The sequence below is a fragment of the Heteronotia binoei genome, chromosome 17, assembly GCF_032191835.1.
Source record: "Heteronotia binoei isolate CCM8104 ecotype False Entrance Well chromosome 17, APGP_CSIRO_Hbin_v1, whole genome shotgun sequence".
In the NCBI taxonomy this organism is placed as follows: Eukaryota; Metazoa; Chordata; class Lepidosauria; order Squamata; family Gekkonidae; genus Heteronotia; species Heteronotia binoei.
In genome coordinates this window covers 19,953,946-19,979,781 of record NC_083239.1, presented here as the reverse complement: position 1 = coordinate 19,979,781, position 25,836 = coordinate 19,953,946, and the positions used below count along the sequence as shown (strand labels likewise).

The following is a 25,836-nucleotide window of genomic DNA, read 5'->3' as shown; positions in this document are numbered from 1 at the left end:
ATCCACGGATAAGGTCTTTCCTTTCCCTGAGTTTTTCGAACGCCAGTTGAAGGCGGAGTGGGCAAAGCCAAGTGCTAATCGTCAGGTGCCAGGTTTCATTAAGAAATTGTATGCATTGCCTTCCTTTGCCAATGACATGCTTCAGGTACCGTTGGTTGATGCGCCAGTGTCGGCCCTACAGTCACATGGACTCCTGTCTGAAGACGGACATGGCTCAGTTCGAGACAGCTGGGACAGAAAGATCGACTTAGCTCTGAAAAGGAACCACAAGGCCATGGCCTTAGCAATTAAGGCAGCAGCCACAAACTCTATTGTTTCTCGGGCGGCAATTGTTTGGGTTCAACGCCTAACCCAACTACTCCCCAACACAGACAGGAGGATTCTTGAGGGCACCAACAGGCTCCTTAGGGCTGCCGAGTTTTCTGCAGATGCTTCCTTGGATACGCTTACCTTCTCCGCCAGAGCAATGGCATCATCAGCAGTAGCGAGAAGGGGGCTGTGGCTTCGTGCCTGGCCAGCGGACATTCATTCTAAGTCAATAGTTTCTTCCTATCCCTTTCAGGGTGAGAAGTTGTTTGGAGACGCTCTAGACAAGATCCTGGTGGAGACACATGACAAGAAGAAGGCGTCCAGATAGCAAATGCTTCGGATCCAGCTCCTTTCGAGCTTTAACCAACAACAACTCCAAGCCAAAACAGGACTTTCGAAAATCATCCTGGGGGCAGCCCAGACAAAACTTTTGCAAGAATTTTAATAACCCAAGATTCCAGAGGCACCAGCCCGACATATCGGATAAGCCAGACAGGGACCCCAAGTCCAATAAAGCCTGACTGGACTTCCATTCCCTTTGGGGGTCACCTTCTACATTTTCATCAGGTTTGGGCGACCTCACAAGCTGATTCTTGGACTTTAGAAATTGTCTCTCAGGGATATGCCATAGAGTTCAAGAGAACTCCCCCAGATCGCTTCCTTATATCCCCTTTTCATTCAAACCCAACCAGGAGAGACATCACCTTCAAAGCAATTCGTCATCTATTGGAGTACGCGGCAATAGAGCCAGTACCACGGAATCAGAGATGTCAAGGTGTCTATTCGATTTTTTTCACGGTTCCCAAGAAAAACGGGGACTGGAGAGCAATTCTGGATTTGAAGTTTCTGAACAGGGCCATCAAACTCCGCCATTTTTGTATGGAGTCCATCAAATCCATAACGGAAGCTCTTCATCATCAGGACTACATGACATCCTTGGACCTAACAGTAGCATACCTGCACATCCTGATTCTGCTGGCACACTGTAAGTTCCTTCGCTTCTGCATGAACGGATCGCACTTCCAATTCAGGGCTCTGCCCTTCGGCCTGGCAACAACACCCAGGGTGTTCACCAAAGTACTGGTGAACATAATAGCTCTTTTGAGACAACATGATACATGTACATCCGTATCTCGACGACTTGTTGATAAGGTCATCATCGAGGAGGAGCGCCTTACAAGATGTCCAACATAAGAGAAGCCGTGTTAGATCAAGCCAATGGCCCATCCAGTCCAACACTCTGTGTCACACAGTGGCAAAATATATATATATATATATATATATATATATATATATATATATATATATATACACACACACACACACACACTGTGGCTAATAGCCACTGATGGACCTCTGCTCCATATTTTTATCTAAACCCCTCTTGAAGGTGGCTATGCTTGTGGCCGCCACCACCTCCTGTGGCAGTGAATTCCACATGTTAATCACCCTTTGGGTGAAGAAGTACTTCCTTTTATCCGTTTTAACCTGTCTGCTCAGCAATTTCATCGAATGGCCACAAGTTCTTGTACTGTGAGAAAGGGAGAAAAGTACTTCTTTCTCTACTTTCTCCATCCCATGCATTGTCTTGTAAACCTCTATCATGTCACCCCGCAGTCGATCGGTCTACCGATCCTGGATCTGTTTGCATCGAGTCAAAATCACCAACTTCCAAGGTTCTTCATGAGATTCTTCCACAGACAGGCAGAGTTCACAGACGCTCTAACATCCCCGTGGCCTCAAGGTCTTCTTTACGCCTTTCCTCCGATTCCTGTCATTCCAAAACTACTCAGAAGAGTCAATCTACTGAGAGCCGAGGTCTTACTGGTTGCTCCCTGGTGGCCTCGATGTCCTTGGTTTTCATCAATCCACCAGATGTCAATAATGGAACCACTCCATCTACCAATGTGGCCAGACGCACTATCACAGGGGTCAGTGTGGCATCCACATCCCGACTGGCTGCGATTGACCGTGTGGAGGTTGAGAGGAGATCGTTGCTAGATCTGGGTTATACAACGGAGGTAGCAAGCACTATTTTAGCCTCCAGAAAAGATTCCACTATGCAGATATACAACGCCTCATGGAAAGCCTTCCACAGATGGTGTTGGAGAAAGGACGTGGACCCATTACAGCCTACTATTCCGAAGATCCTTCAGTTTCTCCAGGATGGTTTACGTTCGGGTCTTAAACCAGCTACACTTCGACGTCAGTTGGCAGCCATATCATCCGTGCTTCAGCAGGTGGAGGGGTTCAAGTTATCATCTCATCCAACATTCGCCGTTTTCTTAGAGGAGCTTCACTAACTTCTCCCCCTCAAATTCACCGTTTTCCTACATGGCGACTAAATCCAGTACTCTCAGCTTTAACCAACCCACCATTCGAGCCTCTAATGTCGGTTCCTTTGAAGATGCTGCGTATGAAGGTTATCTTTCTGATGGCAGTAACATCGGCCAGAAGGATTTCCGAGCTCGGGGCTCTATCTGTTAAGCGAGAGTTATGTGTATTTCACAAGGATAAGGTGGTCCTCTACACAGACCCCACTTTTCAGCCGAAGGTTTCTTCTAAATTTCATAAAAACCAGGAAATCAACTTACCATCCTTTTGCCCAAACCCCAAGCATCCCAAGGAGCGAGTATGGCATACGCTTGATGTGCACAGAGCAATCAAGATTTACCTGATCAGAACTGAACAAATTCGCAAGTCAGATTCTATGTTCATCAATATAGCATCGCCCAGACTGGGCCAGAAAATGTCCAAAGCGGCAATAAGTTATGCCATTAAACAGTGTATAGCAGAGGCTTACAAAGCAATGCGTCTCAAAGTACCCACTGGGATTACTGCTCATTCGACAAGAAGTGCGGCAACCAACGCGGCCTTTGAGAGGAACGCCTCGGTTGAGGAAGTTTGTAAAGCAGCCACGTGGTCCTCTATTTCCACGTTCATTAGTCATTACAAGTTAAATGCTTATGCCTCTGCGGGTGCAGCCTTCGGCAGACGAATATTACAGCATGTGCTGTCGGATTAGGGCGATCCCTCCCTGACTAACACACTGCTCTGGGAGCACCCAAGATGTCCTCCGCCTCTTAGGGAGAACGACCCTTGGCACTTACCGTGAGGGGTCCTTCTCCTAAGAGGATAGGAGGACATCTTGCCCTCCCTTTCTATCGCCCTATCTGTGGAGTGTTATTTTCTCCTCTCTTTTCTCTAACATCAAATTTCCAATGTTTTGTTAGGTCAGGACTGTGGCCTGCCGTTTCTCTTTACATCAGTTGTTTCATAGCAATATTTTTTGCCTTAAAGTTGCAGTTTTACTGTTTATATATAGGTTAAGTTGTCCATACTGCTTCTCGGAGTCACCCGAACTGAGCAAGAGGGTGCTTCCCACAGCCACAGGAAGAGGAAGATTTTAGATTCCTGCCTCCCTGATTGGACGGTGGGAAACACCCAAGGTGTCCTCCTATCCTTTTAGGAGAAGGACCCCTCACGGTAAGTGCCAAGGGTCGTTCACATCACATCACCAAGGCTTTCTTTTAAGGATACACTATGCCTTCATCCTCCAGTGAAACCTCTTGTTCCTCACTGGAGCCTGTTCTGACTAAATTGATGGGCAAACCATTAAAATAAGTGGTGTCTACAGCACTTCACCTTCTCTCTTGGAAGATTGCCGCAGTTGCTTCAGCAAAGAGAGCAAGCAACCTGTGGGCTTTCCAGTTGAATGCCCTCTGTACTGTCTTCTATGGGAAGAAAGTTGTATTGCGTCCTGGCCCTTCTTTTTGCCAAAGGTGATCTCTTCGTTTTACCTATTGCAACCTACGATTCTACCCACCTTCTTTCCACAACCAATGGATGAAGATCAGCAAGCATTTCATACTCTTGATGTTTGCAGGGCATTGTCTTTCTGCCTAACAAGAACTTGTCCTTTCCATAAGGGCCCACATCTATTTGTGGACTATGGCAATCCTAAAAGAGGCCAAAGGATATCTCCTCAGTGGGTCACATCTGTCAGCTCTCTATTTTATGAACTGTTAAAGCAACCCTTACCTGCTCAGCTTCAGGTCCATTCTATAAAAGCCAACTCAGAAGAAAGTTCCATACTATTCATACTCTCAGTAAAATGTTCTTAAGATAGCAGCTTCTTAGTGCTCAGTTCTAACAACTTCTTTGTACTGGTTAGACATTTTAGCTGCGTTAACTGTTGGATGAGAAAGAAAAGCTCTGGCACTAGGATTGCCTGCTCTGGGTTGGGAAATACCTGGAGATTTTTTTGGGGTGGAGCCAGAGGAGAATGGGGCTTGGGAGAGGAGGTATCTCAGTAAGTTATACTGCCATAGAGCCCATCTTGCTGTAGCCATTTTATCCAGGTAAACTGATCTCTTATCACCTGGAGATCAGTTACAATAGCAGGAGATCTTCAGCCACCATCTGGTGGTTGGCAACCCTATCTGGCACTCATACACAAATCAAATGACAGGATTCTTATTTCCTTTTATCACAGTGGCATTCCGTTCTGCTCCCAATAAGCTTGTAGTGTCAGGCTTAGTAAAATTCTGTTATCCTTCCATTAAATGAACAAAATAGGAGTCAATTGCACCTTTAAGACCAACTTAGTTTTATTCAGAACGTAAGCTTTCGTGTGCATGCACACTTCTTCAGACGAGGAATGAGGTACAGTAAGCAGAGCCACATATAGCTGGTGGGGTTTGGAATGCAAAGTGGTATAAAGTTAAAAACCAATAGCAGAATAGTGAAATTAACTAATTCAGAAAACCTTTGATCTGGGTCGCATTAGTGTGGGAAACCATAAAACAGTAACATGTCAGAATGTGAGAATGCCTGATAATTATTCTATTGCTATTACAGGCATTCTCACATTCTGACATGTTACTGTTTTATGGTTTCCCATGCTAATATGACCCAGATCAAAGGTTTTCTGAATTTGTTAATTTTACTATTCTGCTATTGGTTTTTAACTTTGTACCACTTTGCATTCCAAACCCCACCAGCTATATGTGACTCTGCTTACTGTACCTTGTTCCTCGTCTGAAGAAGTGTGCATGCACACGGAAGCTTATGTTCTGAATAAAACTAAGTTGGTCTTAAAGGTGCAATTGACTCCTATTTTGTTCTACTACTTCAAACCAACACGGCTCCCTATTTGGATCTATTTCCATTAAATGAGTCAGGGGTTCCCAACAAGGTGCCCGCCGGCATTTCCTGGCATCCACCAAGTGTTTTTAGAAAGTGGGTGTGGTATATGCAAATGAGCTATGCTAATGAGCTCTGACACCTCTTTTTCTACAAAACACCTCCTGCATGTGAGGCACCTACCTGGAGTTAACCTTGACTTTCACCGTGCTCCTTGCAGGCACTAGAAGTTATAGAGAAAGAAGAACGAGAAGCGCCGAGGTGTTGCCTCACAAAATTCACTCACAAAGGAATCATAGAGATAGACAGAGATACAGACGAGGATTTGATGTTCCAAGAAATATCTGTGAGTAGGTGCAGCATTCAAGCTGGCTATGGTATACAGATCTCTTATTCAAGGTGAATGTTAGGTTGGCTCCTGAGATCAGCTGACTTGCTGGGAGCTGTCATTCAGGTGCCATAATGGCCAGTCTTTGGCACTCAAAAGTTCTGCACAATGTGCTGGTGAGGAGTGGTGGCAATGAAATAACTGTTCCCCTTTCTACTGCCTAAACACAACTGACTGCTTTAGATGCAGCAGCAACGCAAGCGTGCAAGGCCTTGCATCTCTATCCCACTCTTCATGATGTTTTCCTTAATTGTGCTAAAAGGCAAAGAGAAAAGAAAAGACTATGCCTGTATAGCAGATTCAGGATCCTGAGGGGGGGGGGGGGAAGCATGAGAACTAACAGTATATATCACATTGCACTCTTTTAGAGTTCGTGTTGATTATTTCATCACCCCTACTTTGGACTGGCTCTAAGGGCTACAGAACATTCCAGTAGATGTTGGCCAGAACCTGGAAATGGGGGCCTCTGCAATCTGTTTATTCAGAAAACATATCTGCTCCTCTCCAGAGAACCTACCTGCTCAGGGCAGTTTATAAATAAAACATAAAATCATAAAAGAGCATGGAAATTGTTAAAAATGAACCACCTGCTAAAAAAAGTCATTTGAAAACCAAATCAGCCCTTTCCTTAAAAGCGTGGGTAAAAGGAAATGGTTTGGCGTGGCATCTGAAAGATTAAGCACTAGAAGTAAAGCTACTAGTTGCAAGCCTTAATTGGTTTCATCAGTAACCTAATCAATTTAAGCAAGGGTTAATCAATTGGTGGGTCAATCTTAATCTGTGGGGCTGAACGTTAAGGGTATAGTAACTTATTACTTTGCTTTTTTCCCCTCTCTCCAAGGGATCACAGTTGCCTGAAGATGAGAACTCTCATCTTGAAGCTCCTGCAGCATCTATGAAGGACTCTAGAAATAACCACAAAAGTCACATGTCAGATTTTGACTGCTTGAGGGACACTGGTAAGCCGGGATGGGCAAGGCATTTGGTGGTTTATCCTTGGACATCTCTCAAAACGTTTCCCAATGCCTTGTGGAAATAAGTTGTATTTTCCACTATGAATTTAGTGAAAGGTGTATGTGAGGAATACAGTTAGTTGCTTTGTCATAACTCATAGTTAAGGTTATACTTAATCAGTGCTACTGAAGTAATGTTGGGCTGAAAAAAGAGGAAGGGGTGGCATTGTTTGCCTGCAGAAGTCTGGAGTCAACCTCGGTATCTCCTGTTAAAGGATTTCAGGTAGCAGGTGTTCTCTGCCAGAGACCCCGAGGAGCTCTTCCAGTCATGATGGACGGGACTGAACTAGATCAATGAATGGTGCAACCTGGCATAAGGCATCACCCCAGTGCCCACTGAATTTTGTACCAAGAGGGTCTGAATGAGAAGCTTAAGGCTCTCGGGATAAGGATTTTAGCAAGCACAGATAGCAGTGGGATCTTTTCCAATGAACACTCACCAAAATGAATGAGAGACCCTTGGGCTTTGGCCCAGCTCCTGTTATTTATTTCAGCATGGTGTATGCAGGAGAAGCTGCCAGAGGGGTTGTGTCTGTATTCATCCAGACATGAGGCCAGTTTGCTTAGCAAGAGGTTTGGCTGAAGATGCTGCACTGTTTTGAGCATCTTTTCTGAAGTGAGCAGGTATTGCTGGTGGAGGTGACAGCATTATTTCAAACTCTGGATGATGATTGACACTTACAGAATCTGACTGGAAAAATAACTTTTAATCCCAAATTTAAGTCTATAAAATCCAAGAGCTGTCACTTGAATTTGATTATCGACAGCACAGTTTCTGCATAGTTGATCTAGACTCTTTTAAGTGAAACAAAATATAAATAAGATCTGTTCCTTCTGACTTTACAGGACAGATGGCTGCTGACAGTGAAGGAGGATTTAAACCACCTACATACAAGTGTATTTTAAAACAGAAAACAAATGTCTCTAAATATTTGCAGTCAAACACCATCTATTCAGGTGGAGGAGAAAGACGGTTTCAGGAAGACAGGTCTGTCTGGTTTATACCTCTCAGCTCTGTGAACTTTAGCAGGGAAGACAAAATCTCTGAAAATAATGGAATTATTTAAAAACAAACTTTTAAACACACACACACTATTGCAAGATGCCTGAAAGTGGCCCGCTGCTAACTGTTCAACATAGCATCAGTTCAGCTGTCCACTGTGATTTTCACTCTGTGCAGTGCTGGAGGAAACTCTAGAACAGGGAAATTTTTTACCGTATGTTTACTTCAAAAGAAAAGATACAAATGAAAAATTCCATTAAGACATAGAACAGGGATGTCAAATGTGTGGCCTGTGAGGCAGAACTGGCCCACCCAGGACTTTAATCAGGCCTGTGGCTCTTTCCCCCTCCCCCCGCCATTCTCCCCCTTTGACGCTCCGAGGCTGCCAAAGTTCCCAGCTCCTTCTGTCTTGTCTTTGCTGGCTGAAGCAGGAAGTAGGGATGTGCATTCGGTTCGGCCGAACCGTATTTACAGCCGAATCAACACTGATTCGGCTGTATGCGGAATAGGCTGAAGCCGATCCCCATAGGCGCCCATTATACGGCAGCCGAATACGGCTCGCCGCATACTTACGAATAGCTATTCGTAAGTATGCGGCTGTCAATTCAAAAGGCTGTCTGCAGCTTCAAAGGAGCTGCTTGCCTACTCTGGCGCCTTTAGTGGCCTCTTCCCGCCTCTCCCTGGGATCAGGGAGGGGGGAGAGGGGGAAGAGGAGCCCCAGCAGCCAATCCAAAGCATGCATTTGCAAAATGCATTGCAAATGCATGCTTTGAAGGGCTTTTTAAGGAGTCTTCCTTCCTGGCTGGATTAACTCCTCCATTGCTGTTGTGTGTGAGAGATTGTGCAAAGGGCTGGCTGCCCCTTGTCTTAAACTGCTGCTTGCAGCTCTCTCACTCAGCCTTACCAAGTTACCAGACTTCCCTGGACTAGAGAAGACAAGGTAAGACACTCTTGGGGTTCTTGTTTTTATTTATTGTTGGTAAAAGGACTTTTTTAAAGACTTAGAGTCCCTTTACTTAACCAGATTTGGGTGGTGGTGGTGGTGGGGTAGCTTATTTGGGGGTTTCTGCTTGGGAAGGGGGCCTGGGGTGGGGGGGTTTGCCAATTTGCCCATATCTTAATTTAGTGAGAGGACTTTTAAAAGTGCAGTGTCCTTTTACTTCTCCTGATTTGGGTGGCTTGGATTTCTTGGGGTTAGGGTGAAGGGTTTTTTTGGGGGGGAGGGGGTGGCAAAGTTCCTGTATTGTTAAAAGTTAATTTTTTACTGTTTTAAAAGTATTCAGTGTTTGATTTGTTGCTGCTGTGTTGTGCTGCTGCTGTTACTCTTTTCTTTGGGTTCTTTTGGGTTTAACACTTGGCCTTTTGTGATTCTGCTGGTTTTGTTTTGGTTTTTTTAAATTGCCTCTGCTTGGTGTGGGAGTTGGTGAGGGTGTGTGTGGGCTGGGTCACTTTCTTGTTTTTATAGAGTAGATTGTGTGTTCTGTGGCAGGGAAGCTGGCACCTGGGTGAGAGACCCAGAACCAGCAGGTTTTTTGTGGTTGGCCAGCTCTCCCCATGTTGTTTGGGGCAGGGCTGGAGAGCTGGCATCTGTAGATTGTGTGTTCTGTGGCAGGAAAGCTGGCACCTGGGTGAGAGACCCAGAACCAGCAGGTTTGTTGTGTCTGGCCAGCTCTCCCCGTGTTGTTTGGGGCAGGGCTGGAGAGCTGGCATCTGGGTTTGCTGCAGCCAGGTCTGCAGAGCAGACCTTGAGCAGATTGTGTTTTGTGTGGCAGTGACGTTGGCAACTGGGTTTTATATTGCTTCCAGGCCTGCCCTGCAGGGTTAGAGTAGATAGAGGGATGTGCATTTGGGTGATAGAGATTCTCTGATGTGGTTAGGTTTGGCTTTGGGTGCCCCAGGAATTGGACCCCCTGGTCCAATTTTTTTTGGCCTTGTGGGTTTTGTGTGGGACAGTGCCCTGAAGCTGCACAGCAGTTTGGGGGGCTCTCCTCAAAACCCCCTGCTCCCCAGATCCACTTTTCCCACGACAATTACAGTGAGGAAGTGGCTAATTGGGCTTTCCCCATCATTGTTAGCAATGGGCCTTTTGGGGAGCCCAAAGACAGGGACCCCCTGGCCCAATCTTTTTGGGACTTGGGGGGGGGGGGGTTGGAGGGGAGAGTCCCCTGCAGGTCCCCTGCAAATTTGGGGGCTCTCCCTCAAACCCCCTGCCCCCCAGTAGCCTCTAATTATGCCTTATGTTGCCATTGATTTCAATGGCCCATAGGGTATAATGATGGAATAGGGGCACCCTCTTTGGGTGCCCCTGGAATGGGATCCCCTGGCCCAATCTTTTTGGGACTTGGGGGGCTTGGAGGGGAGAGTCCCCTGCAGGTCCCTTGCAAATTTGGGGGCTCTATCTCAAACCCCCTCCCCTCCATGCAGCTTCAAATATACCCTATTTGCCATTGATTTCAATGGCCCATAGGGTATAATAGGGCCGTATATTCGGTAATAGCCGTGCATCTACCGTATATGCGGCTATTCTGAATGTGGTATTCAGGAGTATATGGGGATTACGAATCCCCCCCCCCCCGTATACTTCCGAATCCGTGTCAATCCGAATTTTTTTTTTTTTGGCACATCCCTAGCAGGAAGTACTTCTGGGCTTGCAAAGCTTCAAATAAATTGCAGAATGGATTTTCCATTAAGGTCTATCTGGGCCCAGCAACCTTAATAGAAAATCCTTTCCATGTTTTCCTTGCAACTTTGTTTGTGCTGCTGTGTGTTTTGGTGAAGTGCAACTCAGTTTCGCTTTCCATGGTTCTTGTGGCCAGCTGAAACTGTTGCTTCCTGAAGTTGTGTCCTTTCATGTAAAGGGTTGATGCTTTGGGCCAGTTTATCTTCCCTATGAAGAAAGGTTGAAACGCTTGGGACTCTTTAGCTTGGAGAAACGTCGACTGCGGGGTGACATGATAGAGGTTTACAAGATAATGCATGGGATGGAGAAAGTAGAGAAAGAAGTACTTTTCTCCCTTTCTCACAATACAAGAACTCGTGGGCATTCGATGAAATTGCTGAGCAGACAGGTTAAAACGGATAAAAGGAAGTACTTCTTCACCCAAAGGGTGATTAACATGTGGAATTCACTGCCACAGGAGGTGGTGGCGGCCACAAGTATAGCCACCTTCAAGAAGGGTTTAGATAAAAATATGGAGCACAGGTCCATCAGTGGCTATTAGCCACAGTGTATGTGTGTATATAACATTTTTTGCCACTGTGTGACACAGAGTGTTGGACTTGATGGACCGTTGGCCTGATCCAACATGGCTTCTCTTATGTTCTTATGTTCTTATCTCTGCTGAATGGACCTGAGAACTGGTGCCTAGTGAGTACTCTAACTTGGGAACCCACAGTCAAAGGGGGATAATACACTGGAGAGCTATTGCCAATCTGAGTAAAATTGGGGGGTGGGGAGAAGCTTGCAATGCCCAGCCATAGGCTCAGAGCATTTTATATTTTTAGTTTCTGCCATGATCCTTGTGCTTTTTCTTGAGGTTTTATTTTTTAAAATTGCATAGCCAAATCCCACTATTCCCTCCACCTTTCCATTTTAAACAAAAACTGCAAGAGTTTTAAACATGTTTGTACATAAAGTAAAAAAAAATCTTTGTGTTCTTTTTTTGTGGTAAAACAATTTTTATTAGTAACATATGGTAATAAATCTATATCTTACATCTTTAAAAATTTCTTTTATCTACCCCATATATTACTTTCCATCCATCCCTCCCCCCGTTACTTGACCCCCGCCAGTGTTATTTACTTAAAAAAAATATTAAAGGTACCCTTAACTATTAAAACAAAAATTTATATTCTTTTTAAAACTTAATTATTATCAAAAATTGTCCAATGTCCTTTTATTTTCCACTCTTTTTCTATATATCTTTTTAAAACTTTTTCCACTCCGTCTTAAAAACTTCTAAATCATAGTCTCTTAATATTCTTGTTAGTTTGTCCATTTCACTCCATGTCATAACTTTTATAATCCAATCCCATTTCTCTGGTATTTTTTCTTGCTTCCACAACTGCGCATACAATGTCCTAGCAGCTGAGAGCAAGTACCAGATTAAAGTTCTATCTTCTTTTGGAAATTTTTCCATTTGTAATCCCAATAAGAAAGTCTCTGCAACTTTCATTACTTCATATCCCAATATCCTAGAAATTTCTTGTTGAATCATATGCCAATACTGTTTTGCTCTTTCACAAGTCCACCACATATGGTAGAAAGAACCTTCATGTTTTTTTACATTTCCAGCATCTGTTTGGCATCTTGTTATTCATCTTTGCTAATTTTTTAGGAGTCATATACCATCTATACATCATCTTAAAACAGTTTTCTTTAATACTTTGACATGTTGAAAGTTTCATAGAATTCTTCCACAAATATTCCCAAGTTTCCATCTGTATTTCTTTATTTACATTAATTGCCCATTTGATCATTTGAGATTTCACTACTTCATCTTCTGTAGACCATTGTAGAAGGAATTTATATACTTTTGAAATTAATTTATCATTGTCTCCAAGCAGAACTTTTTCCATTTCTGTTTGCTCTTTCCTTATTCCTTCAGTTTTAATATCATTCTCCACCAAGCTCTTTATTTGTTGCATTTGAAACCAATCATATTTATGATTCAACTCTTCAGCAGTTTTCAGTTCTATTTTGCCACTTTGTATTTTTAATAATTGATTATATGACAACCACTTTTCTTCACCTATCTTAGCCGTTATTTTTATTACTTCAGCTGGCACTATCCATAACTATCTCTCATCTCCATATTTCTTGTATTTCATCCATGCATTTAGTAAATTACTTCTTATATAATTGAGAGAGAAAAAAACATCCATCTTTTTTCCATAATACAAATATGCGTGCCAGCCAAATTTATTTCCGTGACCTTCCAGCGCCAAAAGTTTTTTATTCAACAACGTTATCCATTCTTTCATCCACACTAAACAAACTGCTTCATGATATAATTTTAAATCTGGTAGTTGAAATCCGCCTCTCTCTTTTGCATCAGTCAAAATTTTAATTTTAATCCTTGGTTTCTTCCCAGCCCACACAAATTCTGAGATTTTCCTTCGCCATTTATCAAATTGTTTGCACTCCTTCACAATAGGAATAGTTTGAAACAAATGCATTATTCTTGGTAAGATATTCATTTTAATTGCAGCTATTCTACCCAGCAATGATAAATTAAGCTTGTTCCATTTTAGCATGTCTTCATCCATTTTATGCCATAACTTCTCATAGTTATTTTTAAACAAGTCAATATTTTTAATTGTAATCTCTATCCCTAGGTACTTTACCTTAGAAGTAACTTCACAGCCCGTTAGTCTCTGTAGTTCTTGTTGCTTAATCATCTGCATATTTTTACGCAGAATTTTTGATTTTTCTCTGTTAATACAAAGTCCTGCCAACTCCCCATATTCTTGTATTTTAGCTAACAACAAAGGTATAACTTGTATGGGGTTTTCATTTATAAACATTATATCATCAGCAAACACTCTGTATTTGTAAGTAAATCCTTTTATTCTTAGACCTTCTATCTCTTTTTCCTCTTGGATCTGCATCAGTAATATTTCAAGAGTCATTATAAACAACAATGGTGAAAGCGGACAGCCTTGTCTGGTACCTTTGCTGACTTTCATACCTTCTGTAAGGTCTGCATTTATACACAACCTTGCATTCTCCCTAAGAGGCGGAGGACATCTTGGGTGTTTTCCCACCGTCCAATCAGGGAGGCAGGAATCTAAAAGATCTTCCCCTTCCTGTGGCTGTGGGAACCACCCTTCAGTTCAGTTCTGTTCCTGCCTCAACAGGGAGAGCAAGTGTTTAGAATAGGCTCCTATTCTTTTTCTTGGAGAGAGACTAATTTCTTAAAAAAAAAAAAAAAAAAACTTTCCTCAGATCCTTTTCTTCTCCTTCCTATCCTAATCTAATTATTCTACTTTACCCCTTGTCTAAATACTGCAGCCCTTTGTTCACTCACCAGTTCTTCTTCCTTTCACTACTCCTTCCCCCCCCTTTCCTCTTTTGCTAACGATATGTTACAGGTTCCCCTGGTCGATGCTCCCGTGGCAGCCCTACAGTCCCAGGGGTTGCTAGCTGAGGACGGCCAGGGTTCAGTCCGCGACAGTTGGGACAGGAAAATCGACCTGGCCTTGCGGAGGAGCCACGAGGCCACAGCCCTGGCCATCAAGGCAACTACTGCTACTTCTATTGTGGCTAGAGCAGCAATAGTGTGGGTCAGACGCTTAGCACAACTCGTACCAGACACGGATAAGAGGATTCTGGAGGGCACCAGCAGACTCATGCGGGCAGCAGAGTTCTCAGCGGACGCCTCACTGGACTCCCTTTCGTTCTCAGCCAGGGCGATGGCAGCTAACACCGTCGCGAGAAGGGGCTTATGGCTGAGAGCGTGGCCAGCCGACAATCACTCAAAATCCATTGTGTCAGGCTATCCCTTTCAAGGAGAGAAGCTATTCGGGGACTCACTGGAGAAGATCCTGGTGGAGACGCGAGACAAGAAGAAAGCAATGCCAAAATTTCTGAGACGCCCCGACAGACGGGGGTTCGGTTCTAGTTCCTTTCGTAACACAGCCAACTTCTCCAAGCCTAAACAAGAATACAGAAGACAATCCTGGAGTCAATCCAAACAAACTTTCCGCAAGAACTTCTCCAACCCCCGATTCCAGAGGAACCAGCCCAACCGATCGGACAAGTTTGAGAAGGGCCCCAAGCCCAGTAAGGCATGACTGGGATCTCATCCCAGTAGGGGGCCGCCTGCTTCACTTCCATCAAGCCTGGAGGGAGTCACGGGCGGACTCATGGACTCTGGACATTGTTACTCGGGGCTACCCGATAGAATTCAAGCGCTCACCCCCAGACCGCTTTATCGTTTCTCCTCTTCGCTCGAACCCGGGTCGGAGGAATGTTACCCTCAGGGCTATAGACCACCTCCTAGAGATCGCAGCTATAGAACAAGTTCCCTTGAACCAGAGATGTCAAGGTGTCTATTCGATCTTCTTTACAGTGCCCAAAAGGAACGGGGACTGGAGGGCGATCCTGGACTTAAAATTCCTGAACAAGAACATCAAACTTCGACACTTCAGAATGGAGTCCATCAGGTCCATTACAGAAGCCCTACATCACCAAGATTACATGGCATCACTGGATCTAACGGAGGCTTATTTGCACATTCCGATCCTACCCGCGCATCGCAGATTTCTTCGTTTTTGCGTGAACAGATCGCACTACCAATTCAGGGCCCTTCCATTCGGCCTGGCGACGGCACCGCGGGTGTTCACCAAGGTCCTGGTGAATCCGATAGCACACCTCAGACAGAGGGGAATCCACGTGCACCCCTATCTCGACGACCTGTTGATAAGATCTTCGTCGAGGAGGGAAGCGGAATTGGACGTCCAGCGCACTGTCAATTGCCTGCAACAGCACGGGTTCTTAATAAACCTATCCAAAAGCCAGTTACATCCGACCCAGAAACTGGAACATCTGGGCATGATAATCGACACCAACTTGAACTCCATATTCCTTCCGGAGGACAAGATCTCAAAGACCAAGACACTGGTACAGCAGGTGATTCAGGGGTCATCATCAACGCTCCTGACACTAGCAAGGCTCATGGGTCTCCTGATCTCGAATCTCGAGGCATTACAGTGGGGTCGCCATCACACCAGACAGTTGCAAATGTTTCTACGACCCTATCAACTCCGCATCATGGAGAGATGTGCCATCTCACTGACGGTACCGATGAAGGTCAAGGAGAGTCTTCTGTGGTGGACCAAGACCACCAACCTTCGGCAGGGAAGAGTCTACGCCGCAGAGAGAGAACTACAACTGTTCTCAGACGCCAGCCTCTCAGGTTGGGGGGCTACTCTCAACGAGGTTCCCACACAGGGTCTGTGGTCAGCCAAGGAGTCGACTCTTCCAATCAACCTTCTGGAGCTCCGGGCCATACGATTGGCACTACTCTACTTTCAGGTCCAGGTATCGGGACAGCACGTGCTAGTGCGAACGGACAATATAGCGGCGAAAGCCTACTTAAACAATCAAGGGGGGTCCAGGTCCAGTTCCCTTTACAAGGAGGCTGCGAAGTTATTCGAATGGGCGGAACTCCATTTAAAATCAATAAGAGCGGAGCACATCAAGGGGGCCTGCAATGTCCAAGCAGACTGGCTCAGTCGAGAGAGCATTCAAGCAGGGGAGTGGTCGCTCAACAGGGCCTTGTTTCTGAAGATAGTGAACCATTTCGGCCCACCTTCACTGGATCTCTTTGCGTCTCACCAGAATCACCAGCTCCCTCGGTTCTTCACGAGGTACTACCACAGTCGGGCGGAGGCCACAGACGCCTTAACATCTCCATGGCCGCAGGATCTCCTATACGCCTTTCCCCCGATACCGGTCATTCCCAAGTTGCTCAGGAAGATCAGCCGGCTGGGGGCCGAGGTCATACTAGTTGCACCCTGGTGGCCTCGTCGTCCTTGGTTTTCTTCAATTCAGCAGATGTCGGTAGAAGAACCTCTCCACCTACCAGTTCAACCAGACATGCTATTGCAGGGACCAGTATGGCACCCCCATCCCGAATGGCTGAGTCTGACCGCGTGGAGGTTGAGAGGAGATCACTACTGGACCTAGGCTATTCTAGTGATGTGACCAATACAATTCTAGCTTCCAGAAGAGAATCCACTACACGGATCTATAACGCGTCTTGGAAGGCCTTCCACAGGTGGTGTAGGAGAAAACAGGTGGACCCGCTACAGCCTACGATCCCTAGGATCCTACAATTTCTTCAAGACGGCCTCCGATCCGGACTGAAACCTGCCACTCTCAGACGACAGGTCGCGGCCCTGGCATCAGTTCTCCAGCAGGTAGACGGCGTACATCTGTCATCCCATCCACACCTTCGGCGGTTCCTTAGAGGGGCTTCCTTGAGCTCTCCACCACAAACGCATCGCTTTCCAACTTGGCGACTGAACACGGTGCTCTCGGCCCTAACCAATCCACCCTTCGAACCATTAATGTCTGTACCATTAAGGATAATGCGCATGAAGACGATTTTCCTGGTGGCAATAACCTCGGCCAGGAGGATCTCGGAAATCGGTGCGCTGTCGGTCAGGAAGGAGCTTTGCGTATTTCATAAGGACAAGGTCGTTCTGTACCCGGATCCCACTTTCCGCCCGAAGATTTCCTCTAGATTCCACCAGAGCCAGGAGATCAACCTACCATCGTTTTGTCCAGATCCCAAGCACCCGAAGGAGCGCACGTGGCATACCTTGGACGTGCGCAGGGCACTCAAGATCTACTTGATTAGGACTGAGACATTTCGTAAATCTGACGCCATGTTTGTCAATGTGGCAGAACCCAGAATGGGACAGAAGATGTCCAAGTCTGCCATCAGTTATGCAATCAAGCAGTGCATAACGGAGGCATACAAGGCGTTGCACCTCAAAGTTCCACAAGGAATCACGGCACATTCGACCAGGAGTTCAGCGGCCAACGCGGCCTTCAATAAGAACGCCTCTGTCGAGGAGGTGTGCAAGGCAGCTACGTGGTCTTCAATATCCACCTTTATCCGGCACTATAAACTGAATGGCTACGCATCAGCAGACGCCGCCTTCGGCAGGCGAATCCTTCAACACGTCCTGCCCGAGTAGGGCGACCCCACCCTGCTTAACAATACTGCTCTGGGAGCACCCAAGATGTCCTCCGCCTCTTAGGGAGAACGACCCTTGGCACTTACCGTGAGGGGTCCTTCTCCTAAGAGGACAGGAGGACATCTTGCCCTCCCATCTATCGCCCTACCTTGGGCAGCCTGTTCCTACTCCTTTAGTCTACACCTGTTGCTGGTACTTTCTACTAATTATGTCCATTGTCATGGGCCTGTTTTTTCTCTCTTACGTTCCTTTTTTAGGGGTTACCTTGAATTTCAATCTGCCGCGTTTAGGCAGTTGTACCTGACGTACCGTTATCTGTTTGCATGAGAAGTTCCTTTTTTTACTAGATATAGGTTTTTTTTGTACTGCTTCTCGGAGTCACCCGAACTGAAGGGTGGTTCCCACAGCCACAGGAAGGGGAAGATCTTTTAGATTCCTGCCTCCCTGATTGGACGGTGGGAAAACACCCAAGATGTCCTCCTGTCCTCTTAGGAGAAGGACCCCTCACGGTAAGTGCCAAGGGTCGTTTTGTTCAGAGTATATTGCTTTTATAATTCTTATAAAATTTTCTCCCAGCTCCATTTTTTCCATTACTGCAAACATAAAGACCCAGTTTAAATTGTCAAATGCTTTCTCTGCATCTACAAAGAATAATGCGACTTCTTTTTCTGGATGTCTTTCATAATATTTTACAATATTTACAACAGTTCTAATATTGTCTCATATTTGTCTTTTGGGAAGAAACCCTGCTTGATCCTCCTTTATAAAGTTTATCAAATGTTGTTTAAGCTGTTCTGCCAAAATTCTTGTAAATATTTTATAGTCATTATTTAATAGTGAAATTGGTCTATAATTTTTTACGTTCGTGACATCTCTATCTTCCTTGGGTATCAACGAAATACTAGCTTCTTTCCATGTGTTTGGTATATTCCCTTTTATTCTTATCATATTCATCAACTTCTGCAGTTTTGATATTAATTCATCTTTTTAATTCAAGTTTTAAAATATTCATCTTTTTAATTCAAGTTTTAAAATATTTGCCTATATATCCATCTGGTCCAGAGGCTTTCCCATTTTTCATTGCATTAATTGCTACTTCAACTTCTTTTTTTTCAATAGGATCATTCAAAATTTTCCTCATAGTTTCAGTTAAGGGCTCTATTTTTATCTTTTGTAAATACTCATCCATCTTCTCTTTCTTTATTTTAACACCTTTAAACAATTTGGCATAGTGTTTAAAAATTCTCTTTTTATTCCCTCTTGGGTAACCACTTCTCTTCCATCTACCACAATTCTGTTAATAACTCTATTTTCTCTCTTTTTCTTCAGTTGCCAAGCCAAATACTTTACCGGTTTATTTGCTCCTTCAAAGGATTTCTGCTGAAGTCTTTTCAAACTCTATTCCACTTCTTTATTTAACAAATGTCTCAACTGAGTTTGTAATATTGTAATTTTCCTTAAAATTTTCTTTTTCCCTGGCCTTTTTCTCAACTCCCCTTCCTTTTTCTTTATTTCATTTTGAATATCCAGCAACTGTTTTTCTTTCATTATCTTATCTTTATTATTCAAAGTAATCAACACTCCTCTCATTACTGCTTTATAAGCATCCCAGACCGTCTGAAAGTCAATATCGTCTTTGTCATTCACTTGGAAAAAAGCTTTAGTTTCATTTTCTAGGTATGTCACTGTTTCTTTATTCTGTAGCAAATCTTCATTCAATCTCCATCTTCTCAATTTCTTGGACAGTTTTGTAATCCACATTATTGGGTTATGATCAGCCCCAATTTTAGGTAAAATCTCTATCTTTCTTGTTATAAGTCCTAAATCTTTAGTTCCCCACAGCATGTCAATTCTAGAAAAAGTTTTGTGTCTTGCTGAAAAAAAAGTATAGTCCCGAACTTCAGGGTTAAACTTCCTCCATATAACTTCCAAATTTTCTTGTTTAACCAATTCAAAAAAAGACTTTGGCAATTTTCCTTCTTTACAATTATTTTTTCCCCCTCCAGATCTATCCAATGAGTTTTTAACTGTTCCATTAAAATCTCCCATTATCAAAACTTGGTCATAGGTCACTTCATCAAGCTGTTGTGTAATATCTTTTTAAAAAGCATCCTTTGCACCATTAGGCTCATAGAATCCCAATAACAACTTTTTTTTATTTAATATTGTCTCTACTGCTACAAATCTTCCATCTTTATCTTTAAACATTAATTTTGGCTCAAATTCTGGTTTGATATACAAAACCACTCCGCTTTTCTTCTGTTCAGCTAATGAAAAAAATTCTATTCCCAATTGTTTGTTCCATAAAAATTTATAATCCTTTTCTTTAATATGCACTTCTTGCAAACAAATTATATTACAGTTTTGTTTCTTAATCCAATGAAATGTTGCCCTTCTTTTTTGTGGTGAATTTAGTCCATTTACATTCCAAGACAGTAATTTGTAATCCATTATAGTGCAAATTCTTTATTTTCTTCAAAAAATCTACGCAGCTCCTGAGCATTTGTAATTGTGATTCTCTTCCCCTAGAGTTCAAAACTCAAGCCTTCATGTATTATCCATCTAAACCTCATTCCATTGTCTCTCAATTTTTCTGTCAACTTTTTATATGTTCTTCTATCACTTATCACTTGCCTTGGCAGCTCCTTCATGATTCTCACTTTACTGCCTCCCACAATCAATGTATTTTCAAAGTTTTTATTCATGATCCTTCCTACCATTTCCTTTGTCATATATCTTATGACAACATCTCTTGGAAGGTTATTTTTCTTGGCAAAAAGTGAATTCACTCTATACATATAGGCATACATATTTTTAGTCTCTTCAGGGTCTTCATCTAAAAATTCTGCAATTATTTTTATTATATATCCTTTTAAATCACCATCCTCCCATCCCCTTCAGGTACTCCTCTCAGACGTATCTGGGTCTCCATCAATTTGCAGTCATGGATCATCACTTTTTCTTGCATTTTCAACAAGGTGGAATCATATACTTTCATTTTGCCTTCTACTTCCTGTACTTTTTTAGATGCTTCCTCAGTTTCCTTTCTGAGACCTTCCATATCTTTTTAATCTCTGCAATAATTTCTTTTTTCGAATCATCTATCATCTCTCTCACCCCTTTCATCATTCTTGCCTCCATTGCCTCTAATTGATCCTGCATTTTTTCCAATGAAAGAGCCCTTGTTTGGGGCTGTTTGTGTTCAGACATTTAAAAACACCAGAAATTTTAATCTCACAGAAATCAAATTTAACTATCAGGTTCAAAAGATTAAAGCTTGCTTTTTATAACAAGCCTAATTTCGCTGTCCTCGGAGCTTCCTAGACCAAGATATTAATTTTTAAAACTTTTAAACCCTTCAAAAAACCACGAAATTTTGGACCTTGCCAATTTCCAATTCAACTATCAGGATCAATAGAGGACTTGCCCTCTATAACAAGCCCAATTTTGCCTTCCTCAGAGTTCCCAAAGTCAAGATATTTATTTTTAAAGTTTTTAAATCTTCCAAAATGGTGGTCGCAACTTTTTACTGCTCCTTGCAATTTTTTCCCCTTTTAAAAACTTCCGAGGACCACACAAATAATATGACCATCTAAAGCTTATCTTCTTACCCTCTTCTCAGTTAATTCCAACAGTTTTTAATATCTCGAATTCTTTAAAAATATTGTTTTTTATTTTGGCCTCCCAGCAATGGCCGCCGATGTTTCTCAATGGTATATATTCCTAGAGTAGGTTTTCTTTCCACTACTTCCTGCTCTTGTTGTCACGAAATCCCATTCACACTGGTAAGGAGATCTCACGATACTTGACGTATTTCTTGTCTTGCTCAGATGTAATGCAAATCTGTGCCAATATGACGATGTTGCTTTTTCTTCCAGAACCGCAAGTAGACTAAACAATAAATTCCTTTCCACTTTTTCACACTTTTTAACACTTTATAAAGTCCCAATTTCACCTCTTCCTCCCCTCTTCTCCCAACTCTCTAAATTTTCCTTTTCCACCTTTTAAATTTGTTTCTTTAAGTTGTAAATAATTCCAGAATTAAAAATAGTCCTCTGTACCTTTTCTTCCAATTATCCAAGTTTCCACTGGTCTTGCAAAGCTTTAGATGTTTAGCAATGTCCAAGAAGGTTAGGATCCTGTTGACCTTATGTCAAATAAATGACTCTGAGAACTTCTGCAGATGATGAAAATGCAACTCCTCGAGACCCCTCAAAGCCTCAAAGAAGCCCCTCCCGGGACTTCTTTTAAGCCAAGGTAAATCTCATCAAAGTTTTCTGTGCATATCTTGGACTAATCTCTGACTGAGAAAAGTAGGCAGTAGGCATTAATTTGCCTTCCACTACCCTGAACAGAAGTTCCAGCCTGCTCCCATTGTAAGAAGCAGCTCAGCTCGACATTTTCCTCCCCCGGAAGTCCTGTTTGTGTTCTTTATAAAGCTTACATCTCCACTCCCTGGTATTACATTTTATGACATGCATGGCCTGGCTCCACAAAGTCCCATTTATGTCAGATCTGGTCCTCGTGAGTCCAACACCCATGGCATAGAACATTTAGATTTACAGAAGAGTATCAATTTTTGCTATTACCTTTGTAAGTCAGATAAACTTGGGGGGGGGGGACACTCAGGTAAATGCAATTTGTGATCTTTGAACTCTGTTTCACCCATGACTGTAGGATCTTCAGTATATTGAAATGGCTGTTCCCTTTTATTTATTTAAAAATTTGCATCCTATTTATCTCCCATACTAGTGATTCAAAGCAAGTTACAAACTGAAATAAACATAAAAATACAATGAACAAAAAAACAAACAATATGTTGATAAGCAGATAGTGAGCCAAAAGGACATCCCAAGCAGTTGACTGTTCCGTTGGCAAGGCACATAACTGAGCTGTTAATCATTGATTTAGCTTCTTAGGTGTTATGGAATTTCCAGAAGTTCAGAAAAACTGTTTCTATAGGGGCAGTTGAGTCCACATGCTGGCTGCTTAAGATTACTTGTGCAAATGGGACAGTGTGAGAGGGGAAACACGGAACAGACACAGAAGGCGTAATGCTCAGAAGAGTACAGGTCAGAAGAGTACAAGTGTAGACAGGTCTACATTTCTGCATCATATGTGTGATCACTGGAAACATTGCACTAGCATACACACAAGTACTTCCAATTCACACAGTCATTCCTACTTGTAATTGTGGATTGCTCACAAAATCAAGGAAGCACAGAGGAAGAGGATTGCTGTGGTGCACTTTGTGTCTGAGTAGGTCCTCAGTTGCTAGCTAATCCTAAAAAGGAGCTTACATGAAAGACAGAGCAACAGTTGCATCATTATTTTAAATTGTCAAACAATTCTTATGGTGAAAGACACTTTCTTAAATTTTAACTTTTAAAGGGGATATAGAATTAAAAAAAAAGGGGGGGGGGGGAAATCATGGAAACACAATACAGAAGGCAATTTTTGCAAAAAATTAAGGACAAGCGTTATACCCTGAAAACCTTATTGGTCTGTCAAACTCAAATTTTGCTATTCTACTGCTGATCAACAAGGCTACTCACCTATCATGCAGACAGAGTTCTGAAATTTAAAAGCTAGTTTCTTGAAAGCAGAAGTTTCTGCCTGTGACTCATTAAAGTTGCTTAGCACTCCATGCTTCAGTTTGTTGGGTAGAGAACTGTTAACACGTTACTTTCCAAAACAACAGTTCATGGGAAAACCAAAGTTACAGGCAGTACAGCTTTTTGGTTGCATCATGTGGTATCTGAGAAGGGAGTTTTGACTCTCAAAAGCTTATACCCTTGTCTTTAAGGTGCTACTGAACTCTAGTTATTCTAATGCAAACCAATATGACCACCCTCTGAAACTATCATGTTGAATGTCACTCTTTTCCTCCCTGCCTTAAATATGAAAAGCTGGGTGGGTGACCTTAGGCCAGTCACACACACTCAGTTTAAACTACTGCACTGGATTGTTGTGAGAATGAAATGTGATAGGTGAGAATATTGTAAGCCTTTTTAGGGAGTTTTGCAAAGGATAAAACAAAGTAAATCTTAGGTTTACCTGAACGTCTGAACAGGATCTACATCTTTCCTCATCTCTTCTTTAGAGCTATCTCATCAAGCTTTCCCAAGAAGCATCTCCAGGTGGGGAATCAGGCTAGAATTTCAGTCATCTGGAAAGGACTTATTCAGATGTTCAGTTTAAAGCGGTTTGCTGCAAAAGCATATCCTGTTTCTGGCTCTGGCTATCATCTCTTTCAGGTATAACTAGAATTGGCTTGGATACAGAAGTATCATTTTCTATCTCTCCCTCCCCCCCGCCCCCAGCTTTTATTTGGGGGATGTTGCTGCTTTTGATGTGACTTCACTATTTCCTTAACCAGATCACTCTTTTTCTGCTGAGCAGCATGAAGAAGTTATTACACAGTATCCTTCAGTCAGTGCTGCTGATTTAATTTCTGTGGCTTTGAATGAAACCAGGTAGATGGAGGGGTGGAGCAGGTGTCAGCAGGATAAGCAGCTGCCAAATAACCCTTTTCTGCACCAAGAACTGGCTTGCAGAGAAGCTGATAGCAGTTAGAAGTTAATACAAATATCAATCAAAATGTAATTTTAGTGGTGCCTCAGTACAAGCATGATGTTGGCATGTCTCTCTGCAACCGTTTCTGCTACTGGCCTCAGTAAACAGCACTCGGTAGCAGATAGGAGGGGAGCAAACCTCAGATTTCTTTTCTGCCATTCCCTAAAGCATGTGCCAACCAACGTCTTAATGCTGTCCTCCATAAAGAAAGAAAACTTGGGTTTGTGCATGTCTGTGTTTTCCTTTCAGAATAGGGAAGCTGAAGCCTCAAATGTTCTGATATAGCTATTTTATTCTAGAAGTGCTAGAGCAGTGTATGAGCCAGGGTCCCCAACCTTTTTGCGATTGTGGGCACTGTAGGCACAATCACAAAGTGGCTGCCACAGTAGGCACAGCAGTTACAAAATGGCTGCCATGTGGAACCAACCACATAATGTCAGGGAGTGAGGTTACATATGATTCTAATAGGTCAAAGCTGTATTAACAGTATGCACAGCCAATTAGAAGCCTGGCTGGCAAAAGCTCTGCCCACTTACTAAAAATACTTGGCAGGCACCAGGGAAGGTGTCTGCAGCCACCAAGGCAGTCATGGGCACTGTATTGGGGGCCCCAGTATAAACTGTGAGGTGAGAAATCCCCAGTTCATCTGTCACCTCAACTTTGAAATTGTTGGATGTCTTCATTTTCTGGCAGGCCCAGTCCTGGGAGCTGCATGCTCAGTGGGGTAGGAGCTGCAATTATATATATGTGACACTACATATATGCAACTGCTGTGGTGTTAATGATTTTATAAAGCCAGATTTGATTATAGGGATGCAGATTTCTCTGCTGTTTACTCTTGCAATTCCTCCAGACTCTACCTGATCTACTTCAATCAAGGGGCTGCATTCTCCCTGAGGACGTCTGGGCCTATTTTGACAGCATATGGCCAGCAAAGACCAAGGTACCTCCTGTCTATATTTTCTTCAGGTTCTGCTGCTCTTATGCATTGTAGACCTTTCATCAGGTAAGCTGAGGTTCTGACTAACATCTAGTGGGGATTTGTGCAGTATCGAACTTAGATTGGGACTGCAGGTTGCAAGTAGTTCAGTGATTCCTTTCAGAGATGTTGTTTCTTCATACAGTGCAGCCTCTGAGGCTGTGATTTGAAAGGAAAGACTAGTGTGCAAGTGGGGGTGGGGGCTTCTTAATTCTTCCCCGCACATTGTTTCCCCAGCTTTCACCCATCTACCTCACAACTTGAACCTGTGCTGATACCCAGGTGTTTTCCCCAGAATGACTAAAAGTATCTGTTGAGGTGCTAGAGAAAGAGGAAGGCAATTTGCAGTAGAAAAATAGTAGGTGGGATTTGATCCTTTGTTTCACTGAATGGCTAGACAAAGGTACCCTGTGTTAATGGCAGCCAGTTGCTTCAATCTTGATTCCCTTGTATTAGATAGCCCTATATCTAAGTGTAGTGATAGTTTCCCATGATTTTCCCCTTTACATGTAGATTTATTTAGTGTTGCAATTCTCCCCTTAGGAGAAAATTCAGCTTCGGAAGGTGTCACCTCTGGGACTGGGTAGGTAGTGCTAATCACTTCCTGAGAAAGCATGACATTTGCCCTAGATCCCCATTCCTCTTCCTGTTTTGACTGGAGAAGGTAGGGCTTCCACAGAGCTCCCTAAAGGAACTGATGGCTGTGTAACAA

General features: G+C 43.2%; 1 protein-coding gene across 1 annotated transcript in view; it reads left to right on the top strand.

Moving 5' to 3' along the window:
• Positions 1-25,836, top strand: part of SPOCD1 (SPOC domain containing 1) — a 121,014-nt gene that overhangs the window by 60,443 nt on the left and 34,735 nt on the right. Inside the window, exons 10-14 of the mRNA XM_060257907.1 lie at positions 5,675-5,800; positions 6,684-6,801; positions 7,702-7,843; positions 23,673-23,826; positions 24,999-25,088. Coding sequence (XP_060113890.1) covers positions 5,675-5,800; positions 6,684-6,801; positions 7,702-7,843; positions 23,673-23,826; positions 24,999-25,088 — 630 coding nt within the window. The remainder of the gene's footprint in view (positions 1-5,674; positions 5,801-6,683; positions 6,802-7,701; positions 7,844-23,672; positions 23,827-24,998; positions 25,089-25,836) is intronic.